General features: G+C 40.3%; 2 protein-coding genes across 3 annotated transcripts in view; one reads left to right on the top strand and one right to left on the bottom strand.

The window, feature by feature from the left end:
- Positions 1-18,367, bottom strand: part of LOC101864132 (ATP-dependent DNA helicase Q4) — a 69,679-nt gene that overhangs the window by 28,354 nt on the left and 22,958 nt on the right. The gene's annotated exons all lie outside the window — the stretch shown is intronic.
- LOC101859919 lies at positions 1,525-7,734 on the top strand. Of its 2 annotated transcripts, none has more exons than XM_005094503.3 (2): positions 1,525-1,890; positions 5,834-7,734. In XM_005094503.3, exons 1-2 carry the CDS (start codon positions 1,841-1,843, stop codon positions 6,150-6,152), a joined length of 369 nt encoding a protein of 122 aa, XP_005094560.1. In that variant the 5' UTR covers positions 1,525-1,840; the 3' UTR covers positions 6,153-7,734. The 2 variants fall into 2 exon arrangements, 1 of the variants encoding a protein (XP_005094560.1); XR_001184708.2 differs by lacking the exon at positions 1,525-1,890 and adding an exon at positions 1,954-2,228.

The following is an 18,367-nucleotide window of genomic DNA, read 5'->3' as shown; positions in this document are numbered from 1 at the left end:
TCTCTCTCTCTCTCTCCTCCCGCATCTATCAATCTATCTATCTCTTTTCCACCCTCCCCTTTTCTCTCCTCTATTTATTATTTCTGTCTCTGTGTCTTTCCTCAGCCTCTCTCTTTCAGTCAGGGTAACACAACACCCATAGCAGAACAATGACATCTCGTCCCTGATGCATACCGCCTATCATAGCCAGCTGATTACACTTAAGTACAAGGTCATTCTATTAATAGACACCAGGGCAAATATAGCACATCCCAAAGACTGTAATTTATAATTATTGGTATACCCTAGGGTATAGTATCTTTGACCATGGTTTGTTTTCTTTTTTCTTTTTTTGCTGTTGTTGATGATGTTATTGTTGTTGTTGTTTTGTTGTTTTTCGCGCAAGAATTGAATTCGTGATTTTCGCGATTTTGAAAAAAGAAATGTAACAAAGAGCGCTTTTGGGGGGAGGGGGGGGGGTGTTTTGCGGCACTCGCAACTACGTATGGTCATATGAGCGCGTGGGGCACATCAAATATTTACAGCTGGTAGGAAATTTTGAATTTTGCGCGGGTGGCGGCCGAAGCCTACTATTATTGATTTTACACCACCAAGGGATCTTTAACGTGCGCAACTTGTACATGGGACCTCCGAGATTTTTCGCCCTTGTTCGAGAAGGCTAAATTTTTATCTTTCCTACCAGAAGATCAGGGGTGTGGCTGAAACACAGCTGTAAGAAGAAGCAAAGGAGTAGCAGTAGAAAGGGTGCAGAAAGAGTTAGAGCCCAGAGAAGGGAGCAAAGGAGGTGAGGGGGTGGGGGCAGAAAGTAGAGACGAAAGCAGACGAAAGAACATATTGCAGGAAAGGAGGTGATAGGAGACAAATTTAGAGAAGAAATTTGTTCGGTCTCTACCCGGATTCGAACCCGGGACCTTTGAATGAGAGGCAAACATTTTCCCCTCTAGGCCATGAGAGCTCCCCTGAATGCTACTAAATTGAAACCACAGAATTCTACACTTAGTGCAGAATTCTGTGATTGAAACATAATATGAGACTCAAAAATGTTCGTGACGACCAAAATGGGCAAAACGCTAAAAATTAAAGATAGGCTGAGCAGAGAGAGAGAGAGAGAGAGAGAGAGAGAGAGAGAGAGAGAGAGAGAGAGATTAAAGGTGTCGAAGGGTAATCGGTAACATTATTGCAAATGTGGGACGAACACAAGTAGGTAGTGAACCGAAGATGTGGGACGGAAACGGGTCAAATCGTGGCTGACGAAAGTGGGACGATAACGAGAAGCGAAACCAAGATGTGGGACTGAGACTAGGAAGAAAACGGGTGCACCGAGCCGTTCAGCTAAACGTAAGCCTTAACAATTGTGTCAAGGAAAAGGTACCTTAGCCTCAGAGCTATAATTGTATCTTTACGTGTGTAGTGGGGAATTCTAAACACACACACACACACACACACACACACACACACACACACACACACACACACACACACACACACAAACAAACAATTAAACAAATTTGCGGGTCGAGGAGATTAAAAGTAGTTCTAAGCTCCTTGATAGACGTCGATAGATAACAACCGGTTCCGTCTTTTATCAATGTATTCAAGGCAAACAAGCTGAGGCAATAACGCGCCTGCTTTCATCATGGTTGACATGACAAAAACCGTAACTGTCAAGTACTGCACGCTCTTTATAAAAGACAAGGAAGCAGACATTAATCTATCGTTGATGAGATTGTAACCAGAAATTTCTATGTGAGAACATTTGGAATCATTTCATAATATTCACAAGGAAGTAAGCGTATCTAATACAGGGAAGAAAAACAGCAACCTCGGCTAATAACGGGATATGAATCATAATCTAAGTCAAAGTGAAGTTTCGCAGATGACTGGAAACAGGTGAGTTGAAAAAAGCAAGGGTATCTCAAACGCAAATAACGGCTAGATCTAGATTTAGTTGTATTAGGCATAAACAAAATATCCAAAACGTTTATTAGATCTCTATTACTACAAATACTATATCAAGATCTTTGTTATGTTTAGGATTTGGTCACATTATTAGTACGAACGGAAATTTAGGTCTAGATCTAGTTAGGCAAGGGAAATGACTCCTGTTGCAAAAGCTTGTTTATTAGGGCATCTCGCGCAAGGTCTAAAAAGTTGTTTGCGGCGAGGTGTTGTGTGTACAAACAAGTAGATCACTCAGACTGAAACGCTTCCATGAATTGTTAAAAGAAGTAAGGGCTCCAAATGTCATGTAATATTCATTAAGGTCAGTCACCAAACTGGTCTAATGGGCTACTTCCCTGTTATTACTGTAAGGTTATTTGGCAGGTTATTTATAGGCCGCCACCTGCTGATATAATATACGGAGTATAATATAGCCTAACCCATGTCTCTCTATTCTCACACACCCCCCCCCCCCCACCCCCGATGAGAATAGCTCCCACCCCGGTGTGGGCATGAAGCGAGGACTCCCCCCATGACCTCTCGCAGGCCGATAAAATCACCTAGGTCCTTAGGTGGCTTACCGCATGTGGATGGGAACGAAAATAATAGAGGGAGTGTATACAGACGCGGTAACAGGGAACAAAGTCACGAAGTCTAGATAATCTAGATCTAGAGATGTAGGCTGCAGGCCAGGTAGGGGAAATCTTTTGTGATAGGCCTGGGCAGGACTTGGACTTGAGACTTGAAATTCTCATCATGAACCATTATTCACTTAGTAAAGCCGATTGCATACGACCAATCAGCGGCCTTTTTTCATACTAACACATGTGTTGTTGGCATGTGGCTGTGTGTGCGTGTCGGGGAGGGGGGAGCACTAGCGATGAATGTCAGTCTTTATCCCCCTCTGCAACTGATCATTATTACAATGATAAGCTAGTCTTGACGTAGATCTACGTAATGAATTGTGCGCTGGTCTATGGAATCAAAAGTAGCTCTATGCTAGGCTCTACACAGCAACACAACCTTTTGGCAAACAATTGAGATGACCCAGGTGTGCATTTGAACGAATCGGTCTTTTTTTAACACAGCTCATAAAAATATGCAGGAATGTCAGACACTACTTGTGACTTCTCTTTATACATTACTTGCTCAGTGCCTGTAATTATCCCGTGTTTGCTATAACGAAGACTTGGATTCAACGAGATTTTAGGCCAGGCCCGGCGACCTCGTTGAATCCGAGTTCCACTGTACTTTATTAAATGTCCCCTGGACATGAAACTGGGCTTGAGACTTGCGGGTCTCAAGGTGTTAGGACATAAGACTTGAAAGTCGGTTTTTTTTTCAATTCTGCCCAAGCCTATTTTGTGATTTCGGAAAGTTTCAGCGCCCTCTTGGCCTAGATCTAGACAGTAGACAGACTGACATAAATCATAGATCTAGTTCCGAGGCCTAGATCTAAATGAAGATTGCGAATGTCTTTTCAATGAACCATCATTTTTCCTCCGTTTTGGAGATGGAGGAATCAATTAAATAATTTGAAGAAAAGAACGATGTCATAATTTCAATCGAGGAGTCACCCTCTCTATTTCTCTGTCTCTCTCCCCTCTTTTTTGCCTGCCTCTCTCTCTCTCTCTATGTATCGCTCGTCTTCTCTTTCTCTTTGTTTGTCTCTGTCTTTCTTTCTCCCCCAACTACTTTCCCACTCTATCTTGCTATCGTTCCCTCCTATCAACTGGGGCATGTGATATTTGCTATCACTTCCCTCTGTTCTCTACCCCCTCCTCTATCTCTCTCTCTCCCTCTCTGTCTCTCTCTCTCACACACACACACACACACTATACCGGGTCTGGGCGCTGAAACTTTCCGAAATCACAAAAGATTTCCACTACCAGGTCTGTATACTTCGTGACTTTGTAATCCCGGTTACCGGGTCTGTATACACTTCGATAATTATAATGTTTTAAAGCAGTTTTCGCCTCTCCGGTAAAAAAAAAGGCTCACTACCGACACTGAGCCGGACGTGGGAACGGCCGCTGGCCGGACCATTCACTGTTTACACACTTAACGATGGCTGGCCTCTCTGCCCACAATACATTATGGTTCAAGGAACAGAAAGCGTGTACGAACGTAACGAGACATGAGCACGCGACCATGCTCTTGCACGACGGTTTAAGGGTTCTAAATTGTTCCGACCAAATGGGCGAGGGTGTTAAATCGTGTTCAGTAAGTTTAATATTTTAAGCAATCCAAGCTCTTTTCTTCGTGTTCGTTATTTTTTCTTTTAAATTCTTTCTTGTTTTTTCAGAGCGGTTATTCGTACCATTGTGCTAAAAACTCTGGTTGTCCGTACAATATTGTTGTACGAATGACTGCCACTAGTTATCCGTACAATACTAAACTCCCACAGAAAAGTTGGTAGAACTGGATCTTGCATCACAACGTTATAAACAGCAATACAATTTATTTAAATTGCTCTCTACAAATTAGAGTTATTGGAAAATTTGTAAAATCAGAAAACTAAGTAAAGAGTAAAATTACATCAGAACAAAAGCACTAAAAATCATAGTTGTAAATCAAGCTGAGCAGTGTGTGACTCAAGTTTTGATAAGATTTCAGACAACTCAGACAGGATGTCTTCATAACACCCACCCTTCTCTCACATGAGTGTATTTCAACAACAAAAAATGTTTTAATCAATAATTCCCCCAAGTCCGAAGTGCCATACTTCACATATATATGTGTGAAGGCGGACAGAAGCACAAAACAAATAGATGACCTAGCCTAGCCTAGACCAGTCCATTGCAGTTTGGTAACTTTTGGGTTTGAGACACCTTGTGATTCTGATTCATGTTGATACAATGCTTCAGTAATTTGATAATAATACAGGTGCTAAAAAACATTCTCGATCCAACAACCCAAAAATGGGCAATTGGTCATTATGAAATCAGTAAACCCGATAAGATTGATTTGTATGCCGCAAAAGTAGGCTACAGTGGGCTGTTTAATATAAAGTTGTTTGACACAAAATTCCTGTCACCAGGAAAGGATTTCAGATCCCAAGGGTTTTTTTCCCCTTCAATATCATTGCATTGCAACTTCCCTTACAAAGAAATTCTGTGGTACCTTGAAGTTCCGTTAGTTTTTCACTACTGTAAAGTCAGAAGCTAAAAAATTAGTGTCAGCATTTTCTTCAAATCACCATTTCACAAATCAGTAGTTGAAAAAGTCAACAGCAAATTCAGAGAGAGTTGAAAAAGTCAACAACAAATTCAGAGATACTAGATAGATTGGATTTAGTGAGTAAATTAGTAGTGCCTTGGAGCACAGTTAATAGTAGGTGAATGGAATCAGGATGTTAACCTTTCTGGGTATGGTACTATTCTGTCCTTTTAATGGAATCTTTTTTTAAAGTGGCACTAAAGTATACCCACATCTGGGTCTCAACTTAGACATTGATGAATCGAAAAAGTGGAAAGGGATCAAATGAAAAGACACTAAGTTGACTAAACTGTTTGCATTTTCTGTTGCTGAGATTTTAGAAATGAGCTTGAAAAACTATTTGGGAACGACTCATAATGAAGGGGAATTGTTTGTGCTGTCCAAATATTTAATTATTCATAATGTAGTTGTATTAATTATTGAATACCGTAAGTTGATGTTAGTTACATTCATGAAAGAATGTTTGGTGAAGTACAATAGGCAATAGGCGACTGGCAATTTACTGGCAATGTCAAAGGTGAGATCATCTGTACTGTAATTTGGTGTTTTCTTTGAATCATTCACTGTTGTATGAAATTTGAAGATAATTGTCTGTGTGACACTGACAGTTTGCTATAATTAACTATCAGTACATTTTGAGAAGTACCCAATTTTTTTGCTCCATCTTTTTCAGAGAAAAGTACCAAAAGTTCTACAAGAGTTTTTACAAACACCGGCACTTTGCCAGGCGCTCCAACATGTTTGGCAGACTGATCTTCTTTTTAGTCGGCGTCTATGCCGGGGTCGTGGCCAATCAGAGGTACCAGATCCCTGAGGCGCCTATGCCTACTGAGCTTTGGGAGAAAGCAAAAGCAATGGCAGAGCAGTACAAGAAAGATAACCCTGATGCAGCAGAGGGTACGTCTCAAGCCCCCCAAGAACTCTCACAAATTATGGACAGATTGAAAGAGTTGGAAAAGACGTACAGAAAAGATCCCAAGAAGAGTGAATGAAGAGTGTGAAACAAAAATCGGAGAGCAGGCCTATTTATACATCACAGCAATTCTTTCTTGGAATGTGCTTGTGATCTGCAATGTCTCACACTCACTGAACCCTGATCCCAAACTATATCGGGATGAGGCATTAGTGGGACCAGATGTGCTTACTTAAAAATGTTGTTTTGATTTTGGACTAATTTGACTATTACCTGCATACTCGATACAACTTTATACTGTTTAAGTAGGCCTTTATATGGACAGAAATATGAACTTTTCTTTCTGAAAACCACTGAAACAAGCACATTCAAGCAAAATAATATTTATATGAGAGGGGTTCAAAAGTCCAAGTGAAAATAACTGATGTACACGTTTAAGTTTAAGTCAACCTGACTTCTGGTCTTTTCTGGAACATGAAGATCAAGGACAATTCTCATTTGATAAAAAGATATATGATATTGATATATTTTGATTCATTTGACTGACTTCGTATACTGTGCCTATTTTGCCTCAAAATTTAAATTTTTAAAAAATCTCAATTCTTTGGCCTATCTTTCTTGATTAATTTTTTTTTATATTATAATTTTCGAGAGAGAGAAATGACCATTCAAGGAGGGCAGTCAGCGAGCTCATAATACCCAGGGTTCAGTGAGTTGAATCTATGGCTTTGGGTTTTTTTTCATACAAACACAGGGCAGTGTGGATGATTAGTAGTATGGAAGTGATGTGAAATAATGGTAGTTAGTATTAGTATGACCACAAACAAAATGAGGGAGACATGTTCTTTAGATCTCCGATTTTGTGCCTTGTTGTTTGTTCTGTTTATGTAGATACCTGTATTTTTATCTTCGTTAATCTAAGATGGGATTATTATTATTTGAAGGATGACATACACAAATTTGTACATTTTCATTATGTTCCTAATGCAGACACTGCCTTTCAGTATGCTCATTTCACAAGATACATGTACCCGGTATACAACAATACACACGAGTGAACGTGGCCCTCTGGAGTTTGATAGCATTAGAGTATTACATACTATTAGAGAATACAAAGTTGCACAATTTAGAATTCAAGGTGTACATTCCACACTTAAGTTATGCTGTCAATTTTGATAAATTTCTCCTTGCGAAATGTATAAAGATTGTCAATGTCATTGTCTTCATACAGATGGCATCTTAAGTCAAGAGCTTTGATAAGAGTTTTACTGCGCTCGCAACTGCATATGGTCATATATAAGAGCGGACTGATGGAGCCACGACCTGGATCTGTCTTTTTTTTTTTTTTTTTAAATTCCAAATCATTTGTACCTTCATAAAATGAGTTTCTGATATCTATGATACTTTGTCATTAGGTCATTTATAAGGCATACTTATGAGTATTGTTTTAAATATGATATCAAGAGGCTGATAGTTGATCTGTATACTGCAATCCATCCAACTCAGCCCTTAAAAGTAAACCTAGAAGTAAATTACTACCCTAAAATCGCACTTCAAGGGCAAATTTCTGCAGTCTAATGGGCTTCTGCTAAGCATGAATACTACACATGTACCCGGTAGATACTTTCAAAATAATAAATGGCTATTTCAAATTGCTGAGAGTGAATGGAAACATTTCAGTCAGTCATGTCTTGAGGTATTATTTCTCAGGGACTTGACCCTGATCTCAATTTCCAGAGGGCATAATATCATGTGAAAGGTCAGTGTGCCACACCCATGATATCAACATTTTCCTAGCACTATTCGTCTTTCACTGACTGAAGTACATGTAACAATGTTTTTGATTGATTTCCAACTGTGCGATTTTGTATCATTGTGGTCATTTGTGAGGCATCGTGGTGAAATCAAGAGCTCGTCAAATTAATGATTTTTATAGAAGAAACCGGCATCCCCCCCCCCCCCCCCCCCCCCCCCACCTTGGGTTTGGCAATTATCGAATTTTTTTTTCGAACACTTTTCATAACCATTTAAAGACACATTTCTGTATGGATGTTACTGAAAATGGTAAAAGGAACAAAAATTGTAAATTTTCAGTTTCCATGGATTATATGGAAGTAAAAAAACTTTGGCAGCCATTTTTCACTTAATTCTACCTCTGAAACCAGCGACCCTCTCCAGATATTTCGACTTATATTCAAGATAGATTGGTACTTTTTTCATCAAAAGCAAGGCAAATGAACAAGCTGTATAAATTATACAAATAACTCCATCTGTGCCCAAAAGTTGACAAGCGCCTGATTCCACTGCGTCGTGACACTGACACATCTTTAGTATTGTACTGATGCAGTTTATGGGACACTTGAATCAGCATCACTGACAAAATTAATGGAAAACAAAGCAGTGGTAGACCCAGTTGGCAACCTGCTTGGAGAGCCTAAACTGATGGATGGAAGAGAAAGATAGGATAATTAATCATATGTAGGTTTTTTTAGAGCATCCAAGCAAAAGAATGAATGGAGAAACATGATCTCCAATGTCTGTCGCAAATCTGGCACTTTACTTGATGATGAATGATATTTATCCCTTAGCTTGCTTTCTGTGTGTGTGTGCGCGTGCGTGAGTGTATATACACATGAATGCACTGGTGCGTGTGAATTCCTTGGTCTCTGAAGGAGTTTTGGTTACTGTTTGTATTGTTTTGGATTGTGCTCTTCTCAGGAAGGGTATTTTTTAATATCACATCAACCTTCTTTTCTTTTACTTTTAGGGGAAGCAACAGCTTTGTTGGGGGTTTTTTGGTTCTTTTGATCAGTGAAGTTCCAAATGTACAGTATGTGTCTTTTGATAAGGAGACATATTATATTTATTAAGAGTACATTAAAAGATACATTTTATATATATTTTGTTAGTGTATGTATTGTCCTTTTGCTCTGTTGTGTTTCTTTAGGTATGTTAAACTGAATTTTGTAAGTCCGCTTTAAGCTTTGTACAGTGGAATCCACTTATAACGAGTCCTAAAATAACGAGAAGTCTGTTATAAAGACACCTTTCTAAAACCCCGTTTTTTCCCCTTCTTTATCTTTGTAAATAAAATAGGCCTACTTGCTATATCACAATCAGACAAACACGCGAGTCAGTAGTTATAGCGGAATATTGCTGCTGCTGTGCACAGCGCATAGGCCATTTGATTTATATGTAAAACCTCGCCAGTTGAGAAACTTCTTGGCTATCTTGTGAACAGGAACAGGCGCTGAAATAAAGTCCCGCATTGGAAAGGCACAGACTGCATTTATTTCTTTGAACAGGATTTGGAAGACCAGGGATATCTCATTACGAACAAGGCTTAGAATTTTCAACTCAAATGTGAAGTCAGTCTTGTTGTATGGATATGAGACGTGGAACGCATCCCAGACATGCATAAAGAGGATCCAGGTTTTCTTTAAAAAGTGTCTGAGGAAGCTACTGAGGATCAAATGGACAGACAGGATCACCATGCCAACGAGGAAGTATTAAGAAGAACGAGACAGAGCCCAGTCAGAGATGAGGTGGGAAGAAGACGTTGGCAATGGATTGGACACACTTTCAGGAAGTCAAGCAGCTGCATCACAAGAAAAGTGTTAAGAGTGGAACCCACAGGGTAAAAGATCAAGGGGAAGACCACGTGGAGCCTGGAGAAGAGTCACGGAAATGGATGTACAGAAAAGTGGGAAGACGTGGAGTGACATCAAGCGACTAGCCCAGGATAGGCAAAAGTGGAGAGTGTTTGTTCGTGGCCTATATCCTGATCCAGGGTGAGAAAGGCAATGATGATGATAATTGCAAAACAAATAATGGGAGAGCCCACGTGTGCCAACAATGAAGGCCGGATTGAATGAGTGGGGAGTGTGTAGCATGCACAGACAAGCAGAACGCATCAAGTGATAGGCCAACCTAGTCTAGATTATCTAGGCCTACCATGCCTCTCACTTCTTTGATGCGTGGATGGAGAGGTCATAGTGCTATACTGTGATGGACGGAGCGAATGTGTGACGTGGGCGGGGTGTGGTATGTCCCATTGTGCGCAGGCAGACGGAACGCACCACAGGATGTGGTGGAGTGGGGGACAACACAGCTGGCAAGTGGGCTAGAGAACTTTCTTTTTGATCGCCAACGCCGAGCTGTCAACATCTCTAGCGCTAGAGAAAGAAACCTGATTCGACTTTTGATCGAGTAAGACTTAAAGGTCATGTTGAACCAAATCATCATCAGGGGAGATTTCAAAAAGAAATAAATCGAAAACCAGACTCATAGATTAGGCCTACTTTACTATTTCCCTTGAATTTATTACTGGATTCCTTATAGCGAGAATCTTGCCATAACGGAAATTTCGCACCGTCCCCTCCCTCTCGTTATAACTGGATTCCACTGTAATTGTAAGCTAACATCATAAATTAAATTCAAATTAATAGCAATATTGAATTCACTGACTAAATTGTTATTAAAATTTTTAAAATTGAGAAAGTCATTCCAACAATGTAGTTGAAGTTGAAAAGCACAGCATGCCAGCAACTGAGGGGCCCCACAAGAAATAAATAAAAGCCATCTCATTTTCTTTTCAGTAAGATACTGCTCGGTTCAGTGGACAAAGGCTTCCCTATAACTCAATTTTGACTGAATGCAACTTTGCAAGCTGATCTTGTCTCAAAGACTTCACTTCTCGGTTACAAGCAACGATAAATTGTACAAAAACTGGACGATCTATCTATCAGGAGACAAATCGTCAGGTGTAACCATAAAATTGTACAAAGTTTGGACAATGGCTTAGAGACTCGGTCAAGAAATCAAGCGCTGTTTGATATTTTCCGTGGGATCACAGTCAGATTTGGGGGAGGCGCCCTGTGACGTAGAATCACTTTAAAATTTGCTGCCACGCAGGATTTATCTTAGGGCTCAAAATCGTAAAAATAATTATGGCAGGTAAAAACTGATTTCATATTATATTCGGAATCAGTGTCTCAAAATAAGCAAAGTTGCTCACGGGGAACCTGATTTCATGCGTTATTATGTAAATTTTAGCAATTTTATTATTTAGTTGATCGTCAATGGTGACGTTGCGTATAAATTTTTATCAAGGTCACCCGGTGCGTAGCACATCTGCATTCAAGTCATTGACTTTGAATCTCCCTGATCGAAAGAAAACTGGACAATAGATTGTACGTTTAAAGACTACACAACTCGATAAAACGGACAGTTCTTGCATACGACGAATCTGACACCATTTATCGTAGCGTGTAACCAGGGACTTTAGAGTCATTTCTTTTAGTAAATCTGAAGGAAGGGCCAGAACATTTCAAAGGTTTCTTCACTGAAGAACCCAAAGTGCTATGAAGTATGAGTATGAGAGTAGTGTTAGCTCAGTAGTTGCTTATCATGATGAACTGACTTTGACTGACTAGGGTTTGAAACTGCTATACTTCCATCGCTTAATCTTCTGTTTGATTTACAATATTGGAGATTGTGGTGCTTCTTCTAGAGAGCCATCACTCAAGGCATTAAATTCTGAGGTCCTGACTATAAAATAAACTCATGAGTTGAAAAATGTGCTAAATCCATACCATACAGCGCTTTTAAGTTAAAAACTAGGAGGCTCAGTGTACACACTGAACCTCAACGTCAGTTTGGTACTGGAGGGTCAGCGAAAAACTGGCAAGCGGAGTCTGCCACACTAGATTAACATCCCAATCGGACTCCATAACTTTTTTATTTTTGGTAAGTGTTTTACGTATGACGCAGCTGCATAAGGTTATATGAGTGCGCGGGACACTTTAACATTTTTCATTTGGTAGGAAATTTGGAATTTTGCCCTGCCAGGATGACAGCCGAAGCCTATTCCGATTTTAGGACCACCAAGGGATCTTTCTTAATGTGCACAACTTGCACACGAGATTTCTGAGATTTTTCGCCCTTATCCAAAAAGGTTAAGTGTTTGATCTTACCTACCATAGGATCAGGGGAGTGGATGAAAGACAGCTGTGAGTGTGAGAAGGGAGTCGAGGGGTAGCAGTAGAAAGGCTACAGAAAGAGTCAGGAGCCCACAGGAGGGGGCTCAGGAGAGTGAGGCGGGGCCAGAAAGTGGAGACGAAAGCAGACAACAGAACATGTTTACAGAGCAGGAAAAAAGTGAAAGAAGAAATTTTTTGAGAGAAAAATTTTACGTCGCTGTCTGAATTCGAATGCAGGATCTAGACTATTGATGAATGAGGGGCAAACACCATAACCTCTTGACCACGAGAGCCCCCTGACTCCATAAAGTAGACTTACAGAGCAACAGTTGTTTTAAAAATAAAATGGATAAATGTTGTTATATCCCCATCGACACAATTTAGATCTCGATTACTTATGAGGTGGGCTTCTAACCTTGCATGTTTGGGTCAATCTTGGCAGAGAGAATACAACATCCCAGCAGCAAGACCAAGATAGAAAGACTCTATATATTAGAAATTACTCAGTAATCAGAAATCGAACTCGGGTCTCCAACGTGCGACAACAAATTGCCTAACCATTACACCACAGGCGCCGGTAAGGGCATCAAGAGGGAGGGGATGGCACTTTAGCAAAATCAAATACTGGTGTGTGCAACTTTTATCAATTTATAGACTTAGCATTTAAATGGGGTAATCACTGGGCCTCAAAAAGTCTCATTAAGAGATTACTGACAGATCTTGTTTGCCATAGAAAAGCAGCCATTTAAATGCTAAAAAAAATAATAAAACTGAAAACAACACTTATATCCATGCCTACTGTGAAACTATCATCTAAGTCAATGCCCTGTAAAAAATCATGACAACATTTACAGAAAAAAAGAAACAAACTACACTTTTGTAATGTTTCGAACAGTTTATTTTCTCAATAAAATCTTTCTTTTTGTCACAAAAAACAAATATCACAAAGTACAAATGAACAGTTATAATACCAGTATGTTTTTTCAACAAAAAATAAATAAATAAATAAAAGAACAGGCAAAGTATCACCAGAAAACAGACGTGATTCATTTTGGTGTTGAACACGCCGGTTTGAAAGTTGTGAATAAACAACTGAAAAGTGACAGTAGAAAAAAAGCCTCAGTCTTTAAAATATAAAAAATAACCCAAAATATTATACAACAAAAGTAGGTAGAAAGTGACTATAAGTAACATTTATTCTACCAAAATATGGCTGAATTTTCAATGACAGTGACAGATCTTGTTTAAAAAAGACAAAATGAAATACCCCTGAAAATGATTTTCTGGTGCCATCCCACACCAAGTCTTTTCCTACAAAATCGTAAGAATAGCATCACTTTAAACCCAGGTCATCTGAATTGCAATTAAGTGAGCTGTCAATATCATAAAGTACATCATGCTGAAACAGAGACCACGTTACTGAAGAATGAGTATGACAGTAGAACTACCAGTTAGATGTTTTATGACACTATCTGGTAGAACTACGATGAGTCTGAAAACAACATAAGTTCAGTTATTAGCCAATTTTTTTCTGCTTTTGATAGACAATACCCTGAGTCATCAAAATAACATAAAAGTGAGCCAAAAAGATACCAAAGTATCAATATTTCAAAAGCCAAAGTTCTGGCAAACCACAACCTATTGTGGCAAAAAAAAGGATGGGCACTAACTCGCACAACTTGGTGAAAGCGAAACAAAAGGAGAAGCCAAAAGTAAAACTAGGGGGCAAAGGTCATGGGAAGCTTTAGAAGTAGGCCTACTATGCTAATGCCATTCGTAACAACAGGACCGTAACAGATACGTGCCGCACCACCGTGGCAATGCTGTAACACTGCCGTTCCACTGATAGTTCTCCGCACCATGGCAAAAGTCCACAGTGAAATGGCATGGCGAAAATGATGAAATGGTATAGGTTTAACTCCTTTATCAACACCTTCACAGGGCTGCCAACCCATCTCCATGGTTTTTAGTAATGACCATGAAGAAAATTAGTAATTTCCCATAAAAATTAGTAATAGTGCTCTATTTTCAAATTACTATATATTACAACGAACAAAAATATGTCTTAATAACAGAAAAATAGGGCTTATCGGAAAATAAATAAAAGTGAAGGCAAAAGTTTTGCTTTAAACTCACCATTTAAATCACAATATGGTAGATGCCTGATGTAATGGGTTTAGGGTTGCATTTCAGGCTCTGGTGACAGTAATTTGGGTGGGGGGGGGGGTTTTGGGGGGGGTTGATTTAGAGATTGGAGGTTTTCCGACTTCTGGCGGACGATTTACAGGTCTGCACTTAGACTTGTAAAATAAAAAAAAAAGAACCAAAATATTTTTTTTTGCCAAAAATCAGCTGACGGTAAAAATCATAATAAATTGCCTTTAGTTTAGTATAGGGTTTTACGGCGCTCGCAACTGCATAAGGTCATATGAGCACGCGAAACACAAGTTGGTTGCATTCGCAACAGTTCACTGCACGCTTGGACGACAATTTGACTTTAAAATGCTAAAATTCTGTGTAAATATGTTTACAATTTAAAACAACTCTTATAAATAACAATAAAAATTTTTACAATATTGTTTCACTTTATAATTTGCCATAAAGGCCAATGGCCTTCATAAAATTCAAAATTCTGTTGGGACCAGCGACGGAAAAAATGTCTTGCAATTTCTTGCATTTATGATATTTCCTTCGGATCTCTCCAAAGTCTAGACATTCGGTTAATATGTGTCTAATGGTAAAATCTGTGTCGTATCCGACACAGAACCGCTTCTCATCTCCCTGTAGGAGGTATTTGTGGGTCAAGGCCGTGTGTCCGATGCCCAATCGAGTAAAAATGACTTCGTCTCTTCTGGAGAGGTCCGAAGGATTTCGCTGTTTCAGTTTGGGTTTTATGTTATAGTTTATTATTTTTCTGTTTTTCCCAATGGCTCTCCCACAGACTGGAGGTGTACTTTTTTACTTTATTTCTAAAGTCAGTCTGTGGGAGAGTGTTTGTCGTTGATCCCAACAGAAGGGATGAGGCTTTCTTCGCCAGGTCATCTACCTGCTCGTTTCCTCAGATGCCAACATGGTTAGGTATCCATGCGAACATATTTTTTCCTGTTTCAGATAGTGTATGAATTTTCTGTTGTAGCTTAACTATTTTTGGGTGTAGTAGTGTGTAGTTTGTGAGTGAGGTGATGCGGAGAATTTTCTACGGAGTCCAGTGCCATGTCAATGTGCTTTCTCTGTTGTGTGTGGTCAGCTGTAAGTCTACTTTTGCCTTGGTGAGGTACCACGGAGGGAGGTCAGGGAAAAGAAATTGTTGGATGTCTTGTTTGGAAAAGTGTACGTTTTTGAGGTCCTCAAAGATACTGAGGCCGAAGGAAGGGTTTCATGAGTTTTTCGTTGTTTTGGAATTTGTTTATGGTTTCTGGCTTTGTTTAAAAAATGCAGTTGTGCGTTGGATTTTCCGGTGTTGAGCTGTTTAATTGCGTATTGTAGTGAGAGGTGTGTGTGTCTGAGTGTGAGTGATTGTATGTTTGCCTCTGCCTGGAGGTTCTCCACCGGAGAAGTAAAGAAAGCCCCCTGAGCGCGGCGGAGTCCTTGGTTTTGTACTGGGTATAACATTTTCAGGATGTGTAGTTTTGCTGATCCGTACACCTGACAGCCGTAGTCAAGTCTGGACCGGACAAGGGAGATGTACAAGTGGAGAAGGTGTTTTGAGTCCCCGCAGCACTCCGGATGCGATAGAATTTTCAATGTGTTAAGCGCTTTCTGGCACCTCACACGAAGGTCTTTGATGTGTGGTATGAATGTGAGTTTTTTGTCGAATATAACGTCGAGGAAACGAGCTTGGTCCTGGACGGGAATCCTTTCCCCGTATAATGTCAAATCCGGCCGCAGCACACGTCTGCCTGTTCGGCAGAAGTGTACTGCAACCGTCTTTGACGGGGATAACTTGAAACCGTTATTGTTTGCCCACTTTTCGAGTTTGTTTCCATAGATCTCAGATGAGGATTTTTCTAACGCCAACATATAGAAAAGTCGTCAACGTATAACGAGCCGTCTATGCTGTTTTGGAGGGTTTTTACGATGGAATCTATTTTGATTTCGAATAGGAGAGGAGAAAGGATGCTCCCCTGGGGGACTCCTTCCTCCTGTTGGTGGGGGTCTGAAAGGGAGGATCCAACACGAACCTGGAAGGAACGGTTCTTCAGGATGTTGCCAATGAAGGCGGGGAGGTGACCGCGTATGCCGAGAGCGTGCAGGTCTCTGAGAATGACGTACTTCCAGGTTGTGTCGAAGGCTTTTTCTAGGTCTAAAAAGATGGCGATCATGTGGTCTCCTTCAGCAAACGTCTCGCGTACAAAGGTCTCCAGGCGGACCAGGTGATCCAGAGTGGATCAAGTTTTCCTGAATCCGCACTGGAGACCGCTCAGCGAGCCCGTCATTTCCAGAAACCACATGAGTCGCTTGTGGATCATTTTTTCAATAAGTTTGCACAGACAGCTCATTAGTGCTATTGGTCTGTAATTGGATGGGTGTGTGTGGTCTTTGTTTGGTTGGGTATTGGAATGACAGTGGCGAGACGCCAAGACTCCGGAAAGGAGTGCGACCGCCACATGTCGTTGTATATGTCTAGTAGGAGTGTAAGTGTTTCTGAGGGTAGGTGTCTAATGATCTGGTTGTGGATGTCATCCGGTCCCGGGGCTGTATTGCCCAGGTCCGAGATGCACGATGTTAGTTCGTCTATTGTGAAGTCTGCGTTATAGGTTTCAGTGTTGTTTGAGTGGAAGTTTAGGTGTTGTTGTTCTGTTAGTTTTGATGTTTTGAAAAGTGGTGTAGTAGTTTGCTTGGGATGAGTTTTTGGCGAGAGATGTAGCTATTGTGTTTGCGATGTCTACTTGTGTTTCAGCTGTGGTTCCATCCGGCCTCTGGACGTGCCGAATGGTGTCTGTGCGTCTACCCAAGAATTTTTTAGCAATTTTGAAAACTTGGTTGAGTGGTGTCTGGCTGTTGATTTTGGAGAAGTATTTTTTTGAATGATTGTCTTTTGCTCTCCCTGAGGCATCTACATGCCGCAGCTCGAGCCTTTAAATAGTTTATCTTGTTTTCTGTGGTGGTGCTGTTGACAGCTTTTCGATACGCTGTCTTCTTTTTCTTTACTGCATCCTCACATTCCCAAGAGAACCAGATCTTGTTTCTCCGGGGTTTTGTTTTTGTTTTCGATATGTGTATTTGGCATATTTCTAAAAGCTTTACGTGGAATTTATTGTAGTTGAGGTCGAAAGTGGGGTTCAGAATCTGGGAACATTGATTGGCAAACCCGTTCCAGTCTGCTTTTTTGAAGTTGAAGCGTTCTGGGACCGGGTCGTGGAGGCTATTGGTTTTTTTAGAAGAATTGGGAAATGGTCCGTACGTAGACCTGCATGTGTGAGCCTCAACCAGATTGTCTGAAAATTTTGCGCAACCCCCCCCCATAAGAACTTTTGTGGGTGTCATAAGGAAGGACGTCCGAGTAACGAGCCCCCACCCCAACAAACACAGAAGAGACCTAAACCTAACCCTACCCCAAAAAAGAAACTGCAACGGACCTCGTGTAAAAAGGCCAGCACAAGTCCAAAATGAAAAAATATAAAAAAATAAAAATTTAAAAAACTACACTCCAAAACAAACAAGGAGCATAATATGGCCTACATCTACATTGCTATAAAAGGGTTTGATACAGTAACACAATAGAATTGGAATATGAATCCTCCATAGATCTAGATCTAGTAATCTAAATAAATGTAGAACAAGTGAATAGGAATAGGCTTTGAACTAGAAATCCGCATCCGCTTCCGAACAGAGGGACTCAGCTGAGCCTAGATCTAGATCTACATCTAGATTATCTAGATGTCTCTAGATCTAGATTCTAAATTTATAATTCACGCACCTGATGAAATGCTTTTAACCAACATTAATATTACAGCACAACCTATGATAGGGTTTGACACAATAGAATTGAAATATGAATCCTCCATTGAGGTCTATAATGATCTATATAAATCTAGATCTAGATTCTATTAAAAGTGAGTCGGACTTGAATGAGTCAACAAACGAAATTCAAAATGGCCGCTCGAGCACGAAACTGAAAGTAGATAATTTAGGTCGTCGTCCTTTTTCGTCTTCGCATTTCTACTCAGGTTCCGACAATTATGTCGGAAACGCCGACGTCAGCAGTCGGCACGAAAACGAAAGTGCCCAGAAAGCCGACGGGAGAAAAAGGGGGCGCTGGCAGTCGGCCAGGCCCTGCACTACGCACATTGACTGATACAGGTGGGCCTAG

This window comes from Aplysia californica, unplaced genomic scaffold (assembly GCF_000002075.1).
Source record: "Aplysia californica isolate F4 #8 unplaced genomic scaffold, AplCal3.0 scaffold00083, whole genome shotgun sequence".
NCBI lineage: Eukaryota > Metazoa > Mollusca > Gastropoda > Aplysiida > Aplysiidae > Aplysia > Aplysia californica.
The sequence above is the reverse complement of the archived record's forward strand: the minus strand, read 5'-3'. Positions and strand labels throughout refer to the sequence as shown.